This window comes from Carcharhinus amblyrhynchos, chromosome 8 (genome assembly GCF_965287045.1).
Source record: "Carcharhinus amblyrhynchos chromosome 8, sCarAmb.v2.hapA, whole genome shotgun sequence".
Classification (NCBI taxonomy): domain Eukaryota; kingdom Metazoa; phylum Chordata; class Chondrichthyes; order Carcharhiniformes; family Carcharhinidae; genus Carcharhinus; species Carcharhinus amblyrhynchos.
Window position 1 is genome coordinate 44,789,423 of NC_137331.1, and position 21,955 is coordinate 44,811,377.

Consider the following 21,955-nt stretch of genomic DNA (forward strand, 5'->3'; position numbering starts at 1 on the left):
TGTGAATGGCCAAACGGCAGAGAAGCTAAAATGAGAGGATAAGCTGTGACAGATCATGATGTTTGCTGGGATGTGTGTTTGTGTGAGGGGGAGGGAGAGGGGGAAATAGTGGTAAAATGTGGAAAAGGGGAAGCAAAAGGGGAGAAAATGTAAGGAAGGGGATAAAATCGAGGGAAAGAGTGTGGGGGGGAGAAAAATGAAGACAATAAAGAAATATAAGGTAGAGAACAGTAAGGTAAAACAAAATGAAAACAAAGGGGCCGAGTGGGTAAAGCAAATTATCTGAAGTTGTTGAATTCAATGTTAAGACTGGAAGGCTGTAAAGTGCCTCGTCGGAAGATGAGATCCTGTTCCTCCAGTTTGCGTTGAGCTTCACTGGGACATTGCAGCAAGCCAAGGACAGATGTATGGGCATGGGAACAGGATCGTGTGTTAAATTGGCAAGCAACCAGAAGGTAAGGGTCCTGATTGCGCCAGACTGAAGGCGCTCAGCAAATCAGTCACCCAGTCTATGCTTGGTCTCTCCGATATAGAGGAGACCACATTGGGAGCAGCAAATGTAATAGACCAAACTGAAAGAGGTGCAAGTGAAACGCTGCTTAACCTGGAATAAGCGTTTTGAACCTTAGATGGTGATCATAGAAGAGGTAAAGGGACAGGTGTTGCATCTTCTGCGATTGCATGGGAAGGTGCCATGAGTGATGGGAGAGGTGCTGGGTGTAGTGGAGGAGTGGACTAGGTTATCCCAGAGGGAACGGCCTCTGCAGAATGCTGACAGAGGGAGTGAAGGGAAGATGGTTTGGTGGTGGCATCACTCTGGAGTTGGCGAAAATGGATGAGGATTATGCTTTGCATGCGAGGCTGGTGGGGTGAAATGTGAAAACAAGGGCACTCTATCCTTGTTCTGGGAGGGGGTGAGGATCGTGACGCAGGCGATGGACTGCACGCTGTTGAGGGCCCTGTCGACAACTGTAGAAGGGACTCCATGGTTGAGAAAAAAGCACATATTAGAAGCACCACTTTGGAAAGTATCATCATCGGAACAAATGCGATGGAGGTGAAGCAGCTGAAAGAAAGGGATGGAGTCCTTCAGGATGTGGGGTGTGAAGAGCTGTAGTTCAGATACTGTGGGAGTCAGTGGGTTTGTAAAGGGTATTGGTAGATAGTCTATTGCTGGAAATGGAGACAGAAAGATCAAGGAAGGGAAAGAAAGTGAGATGCACATGCTAAAGGCAATGAATAGTGGAAACTGGAAGCGAAGTTGATGAATTTTTCGAAGTCTGGACGAGAGCATGAAGCGGTACCAAAATATATTGATAAAGGAGTTGAGAGGGGACCTGGATAGGCCTGGAACAAATAATGTCCCACATACCCATAAAAAGATAAGAGTAGCTAGGACCCATGCAGGTACCCATTGTTACACCTTTGATTTTGAGAAAGTAGGATAAGTTAAGGGAGAAGTTGTTGAGAGAACAAGCTCAGCCAAGTGGAGGTGAGTGGTGGTGGATGGAATTGTTCAGGCCCCTTTCAAGAGAGAAGCCAAGAGCGCTCAGCTGTCCTGGTGTGGGATGGAGGTGTAGAGAAATTGAACATCCATGGTGAAATAGGAGGCAGTTAGGCCCTGTGAACAAAGCAGTTAATATGACGCAGGGCATCAGAGTAATCCTGGATGTAGGTGGGGAGGGAATGGACCAGGGGAGTGAGGATGGAGTCAAGATAAAAGGAAATAAGATCAGTGTGTCAGCATGCTCCTGCCCCAATGGGCCCACCAAGACAGTCCTTTTTGTGGATTTTGGGAAGTGCGTAAAAGTGGACTGTCTGGGGCTGGGATCCTGATGTTGGAAGCTGTGGGGGGAAGACATCCAGAGTAAATGAGGTTGGTGACGATGTTGGAGATAATGGCTTGATGTTTAGTGATGTGGTCATGGTCCAGGAGGTGGTAGGAAGAAGTATCTGAGAGTTGGCACTCAGCTTCTGCGAGGTAGAGGTCAGTACACCAGACAACAATCACACCCCACTTTGTCATTTCAGCTTCTCTGCCATTTGGCCATTCACACCCTTTATTATCTCTATGGACTGCCATTAGTTGCCTTCTCTCCTGGTTTCTGTGGCTATGACTCACCTTTCATTCCCTTGCTCTGCAGTATAAATGGTGCCTATGCCTTTTAGCTTTGACAGAGGATCATCTAGACTCGAAACGTCAGCTCTTTTCTCTCCTTACAGAGGCTGCCAGACCTGTTGAGATTTTCCAGCAATTTCTCTTTCGGCATCTTTTTCAAAATCTTTAAGTAATATTCCCAAGTCACACAAGAATAGAAAAATTCCTCTAAAGGGAAAATAATGCCTGAAAAGTAATCTGGAGAATTGAATTATTGAGACAGAGTGCACACTTTTGATGTGAATTACTGTACAATAAGTGGACCAAGTAAATATCATCCACTGGCAAATGGTGGAGAATCAATCCGATGTCAGGGCTAGTGGAGTCTGCAGGATGGCACTTCAATTAATTGTGAAAAGTAGCTTGTCGTGGCTGCTTTTGACATTTTTGAGGAAGAATTGTGCCCTCCTGCACAGCCTAGCTTGACTTTGTATCAAAGGGCTGCCTTACGACCATCCAGGGGAACTGTCATCTTATAGAAGAGTGCATTTCATGTGTGCTTCTTAAAAACAAATGGGGCAGGAGAGCTCTACTGATAGAATTCAAACTTCCTAAGCATCAATCTAAGCTGTGGGCTCGGGATCCTGAAACAGTTAGGGACAACACTAAGTAAACTAGAAATCTCCTAGAGGTAAAAAACGTGCTCTATGCCTGTGTTAAGAGATCTGGAAAGAATACAGTTATCTTGGACGAAGCAGAAAAATGGCGCAACTGGATTGATTCCCCAGATGTGAAAATTGTCCTATGAGAGGAGGGGAAGGAGGATGAGCCCATATTCTGGCGTTTAGAAGAATGAGAAATTATTTCATTGTAATGTATTAAATTCTTAAAGGCCTTGATAGAGTGGCTGTTTTCCCTGGTTGGAGAGTCTAGAATTAGAGGTCATTGTTTCCAAATGAGGAGTTAATGAGGAGTATTGGGATGAGGAGAAATTTATCGCTCAAGGGGTAGTGAATCTTAGGCGTTGTCTATGTGAGAGGGATGTGGATATTCAGTAATAAATATATTCAAGACAGATCAATATCTATTCGGTCACTCAGAGCACCAAGGGGTACAGGGATAATCTGGGAAAGTGAGGTTGATGCAGAAGACCTCTGTCATCTTATTGTATGATGGACAAGTTTCATGGCCTACTGTTTCTTATATTTTCTAATAAGAAAGCTCAATACTAGTCTGCATGCATGTATGGCCTGTTTATGAATAAGAAACATAAGCTAAACGTTTGGACATCAAACTTGAACGTGAGGAAAAGTAATTGGAAGATGTAGACAGTACAAGGCTCCGATTAGGTGCCAAGTCCCATGTAGAGTGGATCATCCAACAAGGGCTATTTGCAGGCAACTTTCTCCCTGAATACGTTGGGCCCATGTTCTCTCGATTTTTTGAAGAATGAGAGGTAATATGACAGAAACAGACAAGATTCTGAAGGGGCTTGATAGGGCGGACACAGATGTTTATTCTATCCTGGCTGGGAAGTTTGGAAAATGGGAGCACTGTCACATTTAGGACTGATATGAAAAATTCTTCAGTCAGAGGGTTTGAATCTTTCGAATTATGGAATTATCTACTCCAAAGGGTTGTGGATTCTCCATCATTGGATATATTCAAGACTGAGGGGGTTTATTGTGTGGGATGTGGGCAAGAAAGTGAGGTTGAGACAGGTGATGAGCCATGGTCATGTTGAATGGCAGATTCGGCTCAAACGGCTAATGAGTCTCCTTTATCCTTGAATTCTTACCTATCCACCTGTAAATTCCACTCGGTGAAATTGGTGACTCCTTCACCCACGGTCCCTTATCTAGAAAATCATTTTGAGGGAGTTCCTGAGATATATTACCCATTATGTTCTTGTAATGCCTCAGTGGAACTGTCACTACTAGAAAATTGGTATGAATTATATTGGGGCCCTTGGAAATGTCTCTGAATGTGCCAGGGCTAAGCTTATTGACCCCAGAATCGATTGGTTACGATAGGTAGGACTGACAGCAAATGAAGGAAGTGTCTGAGATAGAATACCAATTGAGATAAGGAAAGGAATGGTCCACATGCATTTCCTTCATTCTGATGGCTCGATAGTCAATTGACACAGTCAATCATCTTAGAAGCAAGGATTGTGAACCTTACACTGTTGTGTTATTTGTCATCTTTGCTTTATCAAACTGCCTTAAGCCAAGCTCCAGCACAGTTCCTTAATGTTCGTTTATTCTTTCATTCTGTTCTGGATGGGAAGGGTGCATTCCCTGAAGGAAAGGAACCTTGAAACTTGGGCATTAAGAAATGAATTTTGTATGAAGTGTAAATTCTTCATTGTTTACAATTGTTGTGATGAATGATTTGAACTGATTTTTACCTCCTTTTTGCCAACATCACTTGATGTTCTGTAGAATTATATTTTTAATTCAGTTCACCTTGCAACCTAAAGTCTTGCTAAGTGTGGGAATATGCCCCAAGAAGATAGCCTAGTGGATATTGTGCAGTGGACTGGGCAGGCACTGTACACTACTTCTTAATTCAGCTATTCTGTTCTGCACTCTTTCTGCTTCCATTGCATGAACAGCTTTTCTGGGGATTGTACATTTGGAACTAAGACCTTTTGGGTGTCGGTGACATTATTCATTCTCAGCTGCCGCTGCTAGACTTGTTGCAGTAGATTATTCTGTGAATGGGACCATCAGTTCTAAAGATAGCTCTCCCTATCCTCGCAGGATTCCAATGCAGCTTTCGCTACTCTGGTCATGGAGGAAACAGGTCCTTCGGCCCAACTTGTCCAAGCTGCCCTTTTTTTAAAATCCCGAATCTAATCCCAATTGTCCACATTTGGCCCATATCCCTCTATACCCATTGTACCCATGTAACTATCTAAATGCTTTTTAAAAGATACAATTGTACCCGCCTCTTCTACCACCTCTGGCAGCTTGTTCCAGACACTCACCACTCTTTGTGTGAAAAAATTGCCCCCTGGACACTTTTGTATCTTTCCCCTCTTACCTTAAACCTATGCCCTCTAGTTTTAGACTCCCCTACCTTTGGCAAAAGATACTAACTATCTATCTTGTCTATGCCCCTCATTTTGTAGATCTCTGTAAGGTCACCCCTCAGCCTCCTATGCTCCAGATAACATAAGAACATAAGAAATAGGAGCAGGAGTAGGCCAACTAGCCCTTCGAGCCTGCCCCGCCATTCAATAAGATCATGGCTGATCTGTCGTGGCTCAGTTCCACTTTCCCGCCCTCTCCCCATAACCCTTAATCCCCTTGCTTATCAAAAACCCATCAACCCACATCTTAAAAATATTTAGCGAGGCAGCCTCCACCACTTCAACGGGCAGAGAATTCCAGAGATTCACCACCCTTTGAGTGAAGAAGTTCCCCCTCAACTCCGTTCTAAACCGCACCCCCCCCCCCCCCCCCCCCCCCCCCCCATATCTTGAGGCTGTGCCCCCTAGTCCTACTGTCCTTTCTGAGCGGGAAGAGTCTCTCCACCTCTATCCTATCCATCCCATTCATCATCTTATATGTCTCAATGAGATCTCCCCTCATTCTTCTAAACTCTAACGAGTACAAGCCTAGTTTATTCAGCCTCTCATAGCTCAACCCCCTCAACTCCGGCATCAGCCTAGTAAACCTCGTCTGCACTCCCTCCAAGGCCAAAATATCCTTGCGTAAGTGCGGTGACCAAAACTGCACACAGTACTCCAGCTGTGGCCTCACCAGTGCCCTATACAGCTGCAGCAAGACCTCCCTACTTTTATATTCAATCCCCCTCGCTATGAAGGCCAGCATCCCATTAGCCTTCCTGACCACCTGCTGCACCTGCAAGCTGGGTTTTTGCGACTCATGCACAAGGACCCCGAGGTCCCTCTGCACCGTCGCTTGCTGCAGTTTTTCGCCACGTAAGTAATAGTCCTTCCTACCATTATTCCTACCAAAGTGGACCACCTCGCACTTGCCAACATTAAATTCCATTTGCCAGTTCCTGGCCCATTCGCCCAGCCTATCTAGATCCTTCTGCAGACTCTCCACACCCTCCACGCAATTTGCCGTTCCACCAATCTTGGTGTCATCAGCAAATTTCGACACCTTACACTCGGTTCCCTCCTCCAGATCATCTATATAAATGGTAAATAGCTGAGGCCCCAGCACCGACCCCTGGGGCACTCCACTAGTCACCAACCGCCAATCCGAATAGCACCCATTGACCCCCACTCTCTGCCTCCTATTTGACAGCCAATCCTCTATCCACGCTAACACCCTACCCCAACTCCATGTCCCCTTACCTTCTGCAATAACCTCTTGTGAGGTACCTTGTCAAACGCCTTCTGAAAATCAAGAAAGACCACATCCACTGGCTCTCCTCTATCCACCGCCCTAGACACATCCTCAAAGAACTCCAATAAATTTGTCAGACACGACTTCCCCTTAACGAAACCGTGCTGCATCTGCTCTATCAAGCAATTTCCCTCAAGATGCCTCGCTATTTCCTCCTTGATGACGGATTCTAACATTTTACCTACAACAGACATTAAACTAACCGGCCTATAATTCCCTGCCTTTTGCCTGGCACCCTTCTTAAACAACGGCGTAACATTAGCTGTTTTCCAAACTTCCGGCACTTCCCCAGAATCCAGCGACGTTTGGAAAATAACCACCAAGGCATCCACTATCACCTCTGCCATTTCTTTCAGAACCCTTGGATGCATTCCATCCGGTCCTGGGGACTTATCCACAATCAGTCCCTCCAGTCTGTTGAGCAACGCCTCTCTAGTAACAATAATGTCATTGAGACCCTCCTGTCCTACCATCTTTCCATCGCTAACACCCGGCAAATTATTCACGTCCTCCTCCATGAAGACCAAAACAAAGAAGTTATTCAAGGCCTCAGCCATTTCCCCATCCCCTACCACTAAGTCCTCCTCCTCATCCTCTAAGGGTCCAACGTTCACCCTAGCCAGCCTCTTCCTTCTATATATTTATAAAAACTCTTGCTATCCTTTTTTTATATTAAGCGCTAGCCCAGCTTCATAGTTTATCCTACCCTTCTTTATCAACTTCTTTGTCAATCTTTGTTGACTTTTAAACCTCTCCCAATCCTCTTCTCGCCCACTACTCTTAGCTACTCTTACACGCCTCCGCTTTTAATTTAACACTTTCCTTCACCTCCTTTGTTATCCACGGCTTATTACCTCTCCTCCTATGGTCCTTTTTAACCATCGGAATAAATTTCTGTTGAGCACCAAGAAAGATCTCCTTAAAGATCCTCCACTGCTCCTCAGCAGACCTACCTTCCAACGCGCTCCCCCAGTCAACATTCGCCAATTCTTCTCTCATCCTTCCGTACTCCCCTCTGTTCAAACAAAGGACACGTGTCCGGGAACCCACTTTCTCCTCCTCCATCTGCACCAGAAATTCCACCATACAATGATCACTCCCCCCAAGAGGATCCTTCACCACAAGGTACCTAATTCTACCCTCCTCGTTACATAACACCAGATCCAAGATAAGAACATAAGAAATAGGAGCAGGAGTAGGCCATCCAGCCCTTCGAGCCTGCCCCGCCATTCAATAAGATCATGGCTGATCTGTTGTGGCTCAGTTCCACATTCCTGCCCTCTCCCCATAACCCTTAATCCCCTCTCTTATCAAAAACCCATCAACCCGCGTCTTAAAAATATTTAGCGAGGTAGCCTCCACCACTTCAACAGGCAGAGAATTCCAGAGATTCACCACCCTTTGAGTGAAGAAGTTCCTCCTCAACTCCGTTCTAAACCGCCCCCCCTTTATCTTGAGGCTGTGCCCCCTAGTCCTACTATCCTTTCTGAGCGGGAAGAGCCTCTCCACCTCTATCCTATCCATCCCATTCATCATCTTATACGTCTCAATGAGATCTCCCCTCATTCTTCTAAACTCTAACGAGTACAAGCCTAGTTTATTCAGCCTCTCCTCATAGCTCAACCCCCTCAACTCCGGCATCAGCCTAGTAAACCTCGTCTGCACTCCCTCCAAGGCCAAAATATCCTTGCGTAAGTACGGCGCCCAAAACTGCACACAGTACTCTAGCTGCGGCCTCACCAATGCCCTATATAGCTGCAGCAAGACCTCCCTACTTTTATATTCAATCCCCCTCGCTATGAAGGCCAGCATCCCATTTGCCTTCCTGACCACCTGCAAGCTGGGTTTTTGCGACTCATGCACAAGGACCCCGAGGTCCCTCTGCACTGTCGCCTGCTGCAGTTTTTCTCCACGTAAGTAATAATCTTTCCTACCATTATTCCTACCAAAGTGGACCACCTCGCACTTGCCAACATTAAATTCCATTTGCCAGTTCCTGGCCCATTCGCCCAGCCTATCTAGATCCTCCTGTAGACTCTCCACACCCTCCGCGTAATTTGCCGTTCCCCCAATCTTGGTGTCATCTGCAAATTTCGACACCGTTCACTCGGTTCCCTCCTCCAGATCATCTATATAAATGGTAAATAGCTGAGACCCCAGCACCGACCCCTGGGGCACTCCACTAGTCACCATCCGCCAATCCGAATAGCACCCATTGACCCCCACTCTCTGCCTCCTATTTGACAACCAATCCTCTATCCACGCTAACACCCTACCCCCAACTCCATGTCCCTCGACCTTCTACAATAACCTCTTGTGAGGCATTTTGTCAAACGCCTTCTGAAAATCTAGAAAGACCACATCCACCGGCTCTCCTCTATCCACCGCCCTAGACACATCCTCATAGAACTCCAGTAAATTTGTCAGACACGACTGCCCTTTAACAAAACCGTGCTGCGTCTGCTCTATCAAGCCATTTCCCTCAAGATGCTTCGCTATTTCCTCCTTGATGACGGATTCTAACATTTTACCGACAATAGACGTTAAACTAACCGGCCTATAATTCCCTGCCTTTTGCCTGGCACCCTTTTTAAACAACGGCGTAACATTAGCCATTTTCCAATCTTCCGGCACTTCCCCGGAATCCAGCGACATCTGGAAAATAACCACCAAGGCATCCACTATCACCTCTGCCATTTCTTTCAGAACCCTCGGATGCATTCCATCCGGTCCTGGCGACTTGTCCACAATCAGCCCCTCCAGTCTATCGAGCACCGCCTCTCTAGTAACAGTAATGTCATTAAGACCCTCCAGTCGTACCACCTTTCCATCTCTAACACCCAAGATAGCTCGATCCCTTGTCGGCTCCAACACACACTGTTCAAGGAAACTATCCCGGCAGCATTCCAAGAACTCCTCCTCGAGCCCACCGCATCCAACATGGGTTGACCAATCAATATGTAGATTGAAATCCCCCATAATTATCGCCGTCCCATTCCTGCACGCCGCACTTATTTGCGCGTTAACAGCCCGCCCCACCTCCAGATCATTATTTGGGGGCCTATAGACGACACCCACCAGCGTCTTCCTCCCTTTGCTGTTCCTAATCTCCACCCACAATGATTCTACTTTCTGCTCTTTGGTTCCTGTATCATCTCTTGCTACCACCCTGATGCTATCCTTAATCAGCAGAGCTACGCACCCCCCTTTTTCCTCCCGCCTATCCTTCCTAAACACTTGATACCCCTGGACATTCAGCTCCCAGTCCCTGTCACCTTGCAGCCACGTCTCTGTAATGGCCACCAGATCATATCCATTTGTGCTGATCTGCGCCACCAGCTCATCCACTTTATTCCGAATGCTTCGTGCATTTAGATAAAGTGCCTTCATCCCAGCCTTCACCTGGACCCTATTTGCCAGAACGCCACCAACCATACTCACGCCCCCTACTCCCTTTATTATTGGGACATCGTCAGCCTCTTCCCTTACCTGTACCCTCTCCTTAACTTTAGACCCTGTAATGTCACCTACCTTCACACCCTCCCCCCCCCCCCCCCCCAATTAGTTTAAAGCCCTACCTACAGTCCTATTTACACGATTTGCCAGGGCTCTGGTCCCAGCACGGTTCAGACCAACCCCATCCCACCCAAACAGGTCCCACCTACCCCAATACTGATGCCAATGCCCCATAAATTCAAACCCATTCCTCCCACACCAATCCCTGAGCCACCCATTCACTTCCTTAATCTTATCAACCTTACGCCCGTCTGCACTCAGTTCAGGCAGTAGTCCAGAGATAACCACCTTGTTGGTTCTACTTTTTAATTCCATTCCCAGCTTTTCACACTCCCTCCCCAGATCCTCAGTTTGCATTTTGCCTAAAAGCCCTAGTCTATTCAGCCTCGCCTTATAACTCAATCCATCAAGTCCCAGTAGCATCCTAGTAAATCTTTTCTGCATTCTTTCTAGTTTAATAATATCATTTCCAGAATAGGGTGACAAGAATTGCATACAGTATTCCAAGTGTGGCCTTATCACTGTCTTGTACAACTTCAACAAGACGTCCCTACTCCTGTATTTAATGTTCTGACTGATGAAACCAAGCATGCCGAATGCCTTCTTCACCACTCTGTCCACCTGTGACTCCACTTTCAAGGAGCTACGAACATGTACCCCTAGATCTTTGTTCTGTAATTTGCCCCAACGTCCTACCATTAACTGAGTAAGTCCTGCCCTGGTTCAGTCTACCAAAATGCATCACCTTGCATTTGTCTAAGTTAAACTCCCATCTGCCATTCGTCAGCCCACTGGCCCAATTGATCATGATCCCGTTGCAATTGGAGATAATTTTCTTCACTGTCCACCATGCCACCAATCTGTCATCTGTAAATTTACTAACCATGCCCACTATATTTCAGCCAAATCATTAACATAAATGACCAATAACAGTGGACCCAGCACTGACCCCTGAGGAACACTGTTGGTCACAGGCCTCCAGTTTGAAAAATAACTTTCTACAACCACCCTCTGTCCAGCTTCTGTCAAGAAGCCAATTTTGTATCCATTTAGATACCTTACCCTGGATCCTGTGAGATTTTAACTTTATGCAACAACCTACCATGCAGTACCTTGTCAAAGACCTTGCTAAGGGCCATATAGAAAACATAAACTGCACTGCCCTCATCTAACTTTTTGGTTACCCCTTCAAAAAACTCAATCAAATTTGTGAGACATGATTTTCCACTCACAAAGCCATGCTGACTATCCCTAATCAGTCCTTGCATCTTTAAATGTCTGTAGATCCTGTCTCTCAAAATACCTTTCAACAGTTTACCATCACACATGTGAAGCTCACTGACCTGTAGTTACTAGGCTTTTCCCTGCAGCCCTTTTTAAACAAAGGCACAACATTTGTCATTCTCCAATCTTCAGGCACCTCCCCTGTGACTATTGATGATTCAGATATCTCAGCTAGGGGACCTGCAATTTCCTCCCTAGTCTCCCACAATGTCTTGGGATATACCTCATCAGCTCCCGGTGATTTATCTACCTTGATGTGCTTTAAGACTTCCAGCACCACCTCGTCTGTAATATGTACATTCCTCAAGACATCACTATTTATTTTCCCAAGTTCCCTAACATCCATGCTTTTCTCAACAGTAAATACTGATGAGGTATATTCATTTAGGATCTTACCCATCTCTTGTGGATCTGCAAATAGATTGTTGATTCGTAAGAGGCCCTACTCTCTCCCTCGTTATTTTTGCCCTTTATGTATTTGAAGCTCTTTGGATTCTCCTTTGCCTTATTTGCCAGAACAAAGTTGTGTCCCTTTTTTGCCCTCCTGATTTTTCTCTTAACTCTACTCCTACACCCCCTATACTCTTCCAGAGGTTCACTTGATCCCAGCTGCCTGTGCACGTCATGTGCCTCTTTCTTCTTCTTGACCAGGGCCTCAATATTCCGAGTTATCCGGAATTCCCAACTTCCAGCAGCCTTGTCCTTTACTCTAAAAGGAATGTGTTTACCCTGAACCCTGGTTAACACACATTTGAAAACGTGCCACTTACCAAATGTCCCTTTGCCTTCTCACAGACTCCTCCAATTAACTTTTGAAAGTTCCTGCCTGATAGCATCAAAATAGGCCTTGCCCTAATTTAGAATTTTAACTTTTGGGACAGACCTATCATTCTCCATAGCTATCTTAGAATTAAAATAATTATGGTCACTGGTCCCAAAGTGATCCCTCACTAACACTTCTGTCACCTGCCCTTCCTTATTTCCCAAGAGGAGGTCAAGTTTTGCCCTCTCTCTAGTCGGGCCATGCACATACTGAATGAGAAATTCCTCCTGAATATATTCAACAAATTCCTTTCCATCCAAGCCTCTAATATATGGCTGTCCCAGTCAATGTTAGGAAAATTAAAATTTCTGACTATCACCACCTTATTTTTCTTGGAGCTATCTGTAATCTCCTTACATATTTGCTCCTCAATTCCCACAGACTATTTGAGGGCCTATAGTACAACCCTATCAAAGTGATTTCCCCTTCTTATTTCTCAGTTCTATCCTTGGATATAACCCCTCTCAGTACGGCTGTGATGTTTTCCCTAATCAAAAGTGCAACTCCTCTTCCTCTCTTACCCCCTGTTTTATCTTTCCTATAGCATCTGTACCCTGGAACATTAAGTTGCCAGTCCCGTCCCTCTTTTAGCCATGTTTCAGTAATTGCTATAATATCCCAGTCTCACGTACCCATCAGTGCCCTGAGTTCATCTGGCTGTCAGGCCTCTTGCATTGAAATAAATGCAATTTAATCTGGACTTCCCTTGCTCTCTGTCTTTCTTCTGTCTGGAATTACTGACACTGCCTTTACTTATTAATGTGCTCTCTTTAACTTCCGTGCTGTCCTCAAACTTCTGTTCTGTCTCCCTACTGCTTTGGATCCCACCCCCCTGCCAAATTAGTTTAAACCTTCCTGAGTGGCTGTAGCAAATCTCCCCACCAGGATGTTAGCACCCCCCCCCCCCCCCCCCCCTTAATGTTGGTGACATTATTCATTCTCAGCTGCTGTTGCCAGACTTGTTGCAGTAGTTTGTTCTGTGGGTGGGACCGTCAGTTCCGAAGACAGCTCTCCCTATCCTCGCAGGATTCCAATGCAGCATTCGCCACTCTGGTCATGAAATCAGAAACTCCCTCCATTGTATTACAGGCAAGACCACAAGAGCTTGAATGACATTGGAACCCTTAAAATTACTGTTGTCTACAAACCTGATATGAGTGCGCTCCCAGAGCTCACACATTAGTTAAGGAAAACGTGCAGGGTATCAGCAACGAACAGCGATGTAAATACAGGCATCAAATTGAAAACTCAGGGTTGTCCAGGCTGCCCTGTAACAGATGTGTTGAAGTGCAGGCTCCTATACCAATTATTCAGTTGTACTTTGGAGTATTTGGGTGTTGCTGTTTGAATTTAAGTTTTGCTTCTCTTCATCGCGTGATGGCTTCTCTGTCTCTACTGAAAATTCATGTCCCAGTAACATGGGACTTGAGTATATCATGTGGTGCTCTCAATGTTAATGTTTAAAGGGATCCTATGCCTCTCAATTTGACTAATGGGCCTAAACTGATGTAAATGATTGATCCTCTGACGCTGTAGTCTAACTCTGATCAGAAAGCCTACTCAAGCTTTCTCAGTAATTGAATGACCTAACATTTTCAAATTGTTAATTCATGTTCTGGCCAGTAATACCTGAAATAGTCTCAAACTGTAATTGGGTTTAAAAGTCCTTTAATGGAATTTGCCTTGGTTTTTAATCTTGTGTGAGGTAGTCGAGTAGGGCCTCTGCTGTAAAAGTCTCAGGATAATTCTATATGTCTGGCCTGTGGGAGGGTGAGGCTACCTGCCAGCAGCACAGACTCCTGAAGTTATCCTGGCTTTTTGAATTGGTTTCAGTCTATTTAGTGGAAAATAGTAGTTATTAATCTGCCTTTTGTTTGTTGCTTTTAGACCCCTGTGAGATACACAAAAACCTTGCTACTTCCAGTGATTGCCTGCGTCTTTCTTGTTATAGCTTCAAGGGTAAGTCCTGTCATTTTGCTGAAGAGTGGATAAATCTCTCATTCAGAATCAGCCATCGATCCATACCTACTAACTTTTGCAAACAAAACTCCACACTAGTGATTCAGTTATTGGGGATAATCCCCCTGTAAAATGTTTCCATGTCAGGAGACACTGTGATAACTTTCTTTAAAGTTAACCTGAAAGGAATGAATATGTTTTTTATTAATTACACCTGAAAAGGAAGGAACGCTGAATTATAACTCAAAATATTCCTTTTTCATTTTTATTTCTAACTTATTTTAAAATATATTCCAATAATTAGCCAAACCCTATTTTAAATGTTTCGGCAGCACATACAAGTACTTGCCTTCAGTTAGCTATCCCCTGCCCAATCCTTTTCCTGTTCTAACCAGATTACTGTCCCAGAGCATTAGCAAATGCAGGGATGGATTATTGAAGGTTGTCAATAACCAATCAGTGTTGCACTACAAAGATCATTCCCACATGATGCTCAATGTCCAACCAAAAACCGAGGTTCACCATTTCATCAAATGCTGTCTGACTTTTAAGATATCGTGTCATGTAACAATCTTGGATTAAAACACTGATTTATTAAACCATCAGACACAGGAATTGCTGTCATGAGGGCAGAGGTGCAGGATAACTTGGGACCACTGTAGTGCCATCATACCAGCCTTCATTCTGAACTGCATCTCCATTCCTGTTCTCCTTCACTCGCTTTCCTTCCACTTGTTTCTTTATCAATATTTTTACTGAAGATTTTCCAGTTTACCAAATAATACAACTAACCCCCAAAATCCAGCACAGCACAGAATAAGTGCACATACAGAAAAGACTCAGCAAATATTATAATTGGTTCAGATTATAAACTATAATTTGTTGTAACTGGCACCTTCCTTTGTGTAATATCCTTTCGGTATCCATATAGAGTAGGAGATAAGAATAAAAGGGTAAAACCATCGGTACATGGCATAACAGTGCACATTCTCATCCTCAGGATAACAAGGGCTGAGTTACACAACATAAGGAGCCCCTATAGAATCAAATACAAACAATCAGAGCCTAAAACAGCACCCCACAACCTCAGAACAGTTAAACAGTACCCCAGAAAAAGGGGACATCAGGATACAGCCCCAAACCCAATATGTGGCATTACAATGTACACTGTAACATACAGGATAACAGGAACCGAGCTATACAGCCTCACAGGAAGAGTGCAGATAAAACAGAACCTAGGTATGTAACCTCCTCTTCTTTCATAGAAGAAATTCAGATAATGCAGAGCCGCTAACTACTGCCCTAACCTACCCAGCCGAGATAAGCTTAGGACAACAGTACAGTTAAAAGGGTCTATAGGTTAGGAATACTCGCACCACCCCTGGGCTTTAAACAAAGCAAACTGTCCCTATCTTCAGTTACACCTGAGACACTATCCAGGTCCCGCTATCAACAGAAGTCCACCCATTTTTCCACAAGGAAATCCTAACAAAAGGAGTTGTTGCCATCCAGACATCCACAGTCGGGATATCTTGGGGAAGGAAGTGAACCACCTCCTCCCAACAGGATAATGTGCTCACCATACGTTCCAGGAGCCAAACTATCAAGCAGCCACTATCGCAACCTGCGCAGCCATGGAAAGTACAGGAAATCAACCCAGAAAGCTGGACGACCAGTGAGTTCCCTGACCACGTTCAGGCATACACAAATATATATTTCCCTTAACTCCAGCTATGCAGGAAGTCTCAACAAAAGTAAAACCTAGTCTTTTCCAGGATACATAATCTGTCTGGATATTAACAGGAGACCAACAAGGATTCTCTAACCCCAAACTAACAACAAAAAGAAAAATGCAACACTATTAATTCTCATCCATTATGAGAACTTAAGGCCGTACCCACCACTTTTATACCAAACCACATGCCCAGCACCCTGCTGTGGCACTATTTCTATTATCCATAAGTTAAATAAAAGATACCATATAATATAAACCTCCATTATAAATGCCAGGATTATATTTTTTTAAAAAGAGATAAATATCACACAACCATCCCAGTGCGCTCCCCAATAGAAAGAAGGAAACCCATTGTCAGCCCACAAGTAAAGGAAATATCTCCATATTACTACAGGAGTTTAGATTTGACACAGGGCCAGAAGCAGAGTGCAAAGATCCACTTAGTCATCATGCTCCCCTGGTGCCACGTGGAAAGACCAAAATTGAATGTAAACGGTAACACATCTTAAACTGAAGCCTCCTCTTGTCCCACCACCAGAGCATACCAATGGATGAATTCTATTGTAAATAAATGGATACCACTGGCATTCAAAGAATAACAGGCAACGTACGCCTCAGTGCACATATATCAAACACCCTCAGCTGGATAAAAGACAGCATCACAAAATCAGGATTATAATCACAATGGGAGTAGTTCAGGGTTAATGACAAACTGCAGAATAACAACCATCCACGGAACTTGAACGGGCCAAAGCCTGGGCAGGATTGTTGAGTAACATCAAGAATCCATCTGTAGTTTCACCGAAGCCTCTGCTGCATTGTCACCCAGAGGCACCAGCACAAAGGGACCTGGGACCTAGACCCAGGAAGATGGTGAGGTGCCATCGGGGTGAGCCGCTCAACTCCCTTCAACAAACACAGGTCAAAATGCAAGATCAGCGATTGGGGCCTATAACCGACTCCAGACTGCAAAGACTGGACACAGTCTGCCTGTTCGATCTCAAGACTCCCAGCCTTCAAATCGAGATGACTAAAACCTGGTAGCCACCACCACCTCAAGGCAACCATGGATGGGCAATAAATGCTGGCCAGCCAGTGACACCCATGTCCCACAAATGAATTTTTTTTAAAATTGAATTTCTACTTTATTTCCCTTTCTGTTCATAAAGATAATAAAGGTTAACCATAGCCCCCACAACACTGACTAATCCTAAATGAGCTATCACTCGCTAAAGCAAAAAGCCCCGACAACACTGATCCTAAACGAGCTGTCGCTCGCTAAAGCAAATGGATTGAGAGCCTCTACCTCTGTGCACAGGCCATGAAGAACTGATTCTTTCTGTCTTCCCTAACAAAGAAATCATTTCTACTTTTGATGTGTGCGTTAATAACCTCAGATAACTATCTAGATGGATCGTGGTTATGTAAAGTAACCTCTTTAGCACTATTAAAGCAAATCCATCTTTCTGCATTACAGAATTATTGATTTTTAAAATCCTTCAGTTCAGTCTTTGAGTAGAAAAGTTGAAATTAAGCTGTAAGTTAATAGTGTTGGCAAAAGTTCATCAACCTCGCTGCGACTGGAATCCCTGTTGTAAGGTTATTTATCTGAAATTTTAATGCCAAGTTCAGCGTAAGAACACACAATACTTCTCCTGGATAGGGAACATTATCATTAGCGGCCGTTTAAATTATTCCACTATTTAAGAAAGGTGAAAGGGGGAAACCAGAGAATCCTTGACCAGTTAGCCTGGCATCTGTTGGAAAATTACTAGAGTTTATAATCAAGGATAGAGTAATCCAACCCCTTGAAAATATTTTATCTGATGAGAGAAAGCCAGCATGGATTTGTAATGAGTAGGTCATGCCTGCAAATCTGATGGAGTTTTTAAAGAGGTAACTAATGTAATGGACAGAGGGCCTTTGGATGCTATTTATATGGACTTTGAGGGCATCTAATAACATCTCTTTGTTAGTTACGATTGAAGTCCATAGAATTGAAGGTCTCCTTAAGAATTTGGTTGAGTGCAGGATCCAAGACTGGAGGTAATGGACAGATATTTGAATTGGCAGCATGTGATTAGTTGTGTCTCGCCATCATTTATGTTGGAGTCTGAACTGTTTACCAGATCCATTAATGACTTAGTTCACTGTATAGAAAACTACATATCTAAGTCTGTCAATGACAATAAGATAGTCAACATTGTCAGCAGTGAAGATGGAGGAAGCATGAAATTACAAAGAGAGATATCTTAAATAAGCAAAACCATGGCAAGCAGATTCCAATGTTGGCAATTACAGAAATATGGACACACAAGATGTGACTAATGATACTAGGGATTATATAAAAATAACCTTGGAACAGGAAATGGCTATTCAGCCCCTCGAGTCTGTTCTGCCATTCAGGGTCATGGTTGATCTGCAGCCTAACTCTATAACCCACCATTGAATAAATCTACCGATGCTAATTTTCAATTGACCATCAGTTACTGCTTTGCATCTAAAAAGGATAAAGCAGAATGCTTTTGGCAAAACGGCAAGGTCCAAAGAGACTGGGGTCCGATCATTAAAATCACACACAGATACAACAAATAAATCACAAAGCTAATGTATTGCTGGCCTTTAGAAGACTGAAATACAAGTTGGGGGGCGGGGGGGAGCATGTGTGCATAAAAGTCATACAGCAGCAATACAAAGCCTTTGTCTGACACACCACATGTACTAAGATCAGATCAGGTCTATAAGAAAGATATATTGGCCTTTGAACAAAGTGCAGCACGGATTTACCAGAATAAAAGTTGGATTTTTAAGAGTTAAATTGTGAGGAAGATTACACCTACAAAGGTTGCACTCCATTCAAGGGGTGATTTCAACAATAATTTTCAAATTATTAAAGGATAAATAGAAACCCCTTTTCTGGCTGGGGTGCTGGCGCTAGGGGAGCTAGGTTTTCCCAATGAAATTAGAAAACATCAATACAAGAGAAATTAGAGGAAATTTGGGACACTCCCAATAAATTACAATTAATGCTGAGGTTGCAGATCAGTCATGTTGAATTAAAAAAACCACAGTTCATATGTTAATATATCTTTGTTAGCATCGCCTATAACACCAACAATGAATATTTTTCGTGAAGCACTCACTTATCTGTTTGTGTTCTGAAGGGCTGAATATTCATATGCAGTTTTATAATTTACTGCTGAGCTGTCAGTGTCTTATCCAATTAGTCATTATTCACATGTTCTCCCAGACAGCATTATCAGCGTGTGATTTCTACATTGGAGCCTAACTGAGACCTGACCTCTGCCAGCTTCCAGATACATGTTCATAGTCAAAATGAGAATTTGATTATTCTCTTTCTTTACTAGAATATTGTGGTCAACCGGAGCAGCTAACTGCTGCCCTAGGTCTGACCAACCCATGTCCTCACAGGAAGGGCAGATTGTAGGCTGAGTCACAGAGAGCAGACTAACCTGTTCAAAGGGGAACAGTTAGTGTATAATACAGAGGGGTCCAGCAATCGAAGAAAAAAATAGAAATCGGGCCACAAAGCAATAGATAGATCTACCACTGGATAAAGCCATCAGTCTAATTAGTATTTGTCTCTTGTGATGGATTTTTACTGGTGAGTCTGTTAGAAACAACTGATTTGATTTATTATTGTTTCACGTATTAGTATACAGTGAAAAGTATTATTTCTTGAGTGCTATACAGACAAAGCATATCATTCATAGAGAAGGAAAGAGAGAGTGCAGAATGTAGTGTTACAGTTATAGCTAGGGTGTAGAGAAAGATCAACTTAATGCAAGGTAGTAGGTCCAATCAAAAATCTGACAGCAGCAGGGAAGAAGCTGTTCTTGAGTCGATTGGTATGCAACCTCAGACTTTTGTATCTTTTTCTGACAGAAGAAAGTGGAAGAGAGAATGTCCGGGGTGTGTGGGGTCCTTTGTTTTGATGGCTGCTTTTCCGAGGCAATAGAAAGTTTAGAGAGATCAATGGATGGGAGGCTGGTTTGAGTCTTGGACTGGACTTCATTCATGACCCTTTGTAGTTTCTTGCTGTCTTGGACAGAGCAAGAGTCATACCAAGCTGTGATACAACCAGAAAGAATGCTTTCTATGGTACATCTGCAGATGTTGGTGAGAGTTGTATTGGATATGCCAAATTTCCTTTGTCTTCTAGCAAGTAGAGGTGTGGGGGAGGGGGTTTCTTAACTAAAGCATCCACATGGAAGGACCAAGATAGGTTGTTGGTGATCTGAACACCTAAAAACTTGAAGCTTTTGACCCTTTCTACTTTGTCCCCATTGACGCAGGGTCCTCCGCTGCACCTCCTGAAGTTGACATTGAGAGAGAGATTATTGTCTTTGCACCAGTTCACCAGATTCTCTATCTCTTTTTTTATATTTTGTCTCATCATTGTTTGAGATCTGACCCACAACAGTGTTGTCATCAGCAAAATTGAAAATCGAGTTGGCGGTGAATTGACCACACAGTCAAAGATGTATAGGTTGTACAGTAAGGAGCTGAGGACACAGCCTTGTGGCGACTGGTGTTGAGGATGATCATGGAGGAGGTGGTGTTGCCTGTTTTTTTTTTACTGATTCTGGCCTATGGCTTAGGAAGTCTAGGATCCAGTTGCAGAGGGAGGATCCAAGCCCCAGGCCATGGAGTTTGGAGATGAGTCACGAAGGAATAATGGTGATAAGGCTGAGCTATAGTTTATGAATAGGAATCTGACATACGTATCTAAGTTTTCCAGGGTTGAGTGTAGGGCCAGGGAGATGGCATTTGCTGAGGATCTGTTGCGACGATAGGTGAACTGTAATGGATCCAGGCAGTCTGGTAGGTGGGAATTGATTTGACTAACCTTTTGAAGCACTTCATGATGATGGATGTCAGCCACCAGATAGTAGTCATTTAAGGCAAGCTACCTGACTTTTCTTTGGTACTAGAGTGATGGTCATCTTCTTGGAGTCCATCATTAAGAATGAAATTGCGGAGTACTTGGAAATGCATTGTAAAATAGGTCTGAGTCAGCATGGCCTCATCAAAGGGAGGTCTTGTTTGACAAATCTGTTAGAATTCTTTGTATAACTTCTTCATTACCTCCTCAAAGGAGAGCCGGTGGATGGGATTTATTTGGATTTCCAGAAAGCCTTTGACCACGTGCCTTGCAGGAAGCTGCTAAATAAACTCAGAGCCAGTGGTGTTAGAGGCGATGTATTGGTATGGATAGAGGATTGGCTGACAGACAGAAAGCAGAGAGTGGGGATAAGGGGGTCCTTTTCAGGATGGTAACTGGTGACTAGTGGTGTTCCACAGGGGCCAGTGTTGGGACCACAACTTTTCACTATATACATTAATGATCTGGAAGATGGAACTGAGGGCATGGTTGCTAGATTTATGGATGATACAAAGATATGTAGAGGGGCAGGTAATGTTGAGGAAGCAGGGACTTGGACAGGCTAGGAGAATGGGCAAAGAAGTGACAGATGGAATACAATGTGGAAAAATGTGAGGTTATTCACTTTGGTAGGAAGAATAGAGGCATAGACTATTTTCTAAATGGGGAAAGGCTTCGCAAATCTGAAGCACAAAGGGATTTGGGATTCCTGGTTCAGGACTCTCAAGATTAATGTGCAGGTTCAGTTGGCAGTTAGGAAGGCACATTCAATGTTAGCATTCATTTCTAGAGGGCTAGAATACAAGAGCAGGGATGTACTTCTAAGGCTGTGTAAGGCTGTGGTCAGACCCCATTTGGAATATTGTGAGCAGTTTTGGGCCCCATAGCTAAGGAAGGATGGTCCGGAGGAGGTCCAGAGGAGGTTCACAAAAATGATTTCAGAAACAAAGGGTTTGTCATGAGGAGTGGTTGAGGAGTCTGGGCCTGTACTCGAAGGATTTGGAAGAATGTTGATCAGTAAGGGGATTAAGGGTTATGGGGAGAAGGCAGAAGAATGGGGATGATTGAATGGCGGAGCAGAACTCCATGGGCTGAATGGCCTAATTCTGCTCGAATATCTTATGGTCTAACTCAGCAACATTAAGAATTAGAGATGGGATCATCATTGCCCAGAGTATTAGGAGAACACCCAATTCTTGAAGAGGGAGTTGAAGACTCTGTTTAAAATCTTGTCTGAAAAACAGCA

The 21,955-nt window shown here is 43.9% G+C and overlaps 1 protein-coding gene across 2 annotated transcripts in view; it reads left to right on the forward strand.

Moving 5' to 3' along the window:
• dpy19l1l (dpy-19-like 1, like (H. sapiens)) overlaps positions 1 to 21,955 on the forward strand; it is an 80,836-nt gene that overhangs the window by 34,012 nt on the left and 24,869 nt on the right. For both annotated transcript variants that reach the window (XM_080193984.1, XM_080193983.1), the window contains exon 15: positions 13,997 to 14,068. In XM_080193984.1, coding sequence (XP_080050110.1) covers positions 13,997 to 14,068 — 72 coding nt within the window. The remainder of the gene's footprint in view (positions 1 to 13,996; positions 14,069 to 21,955) is intronic.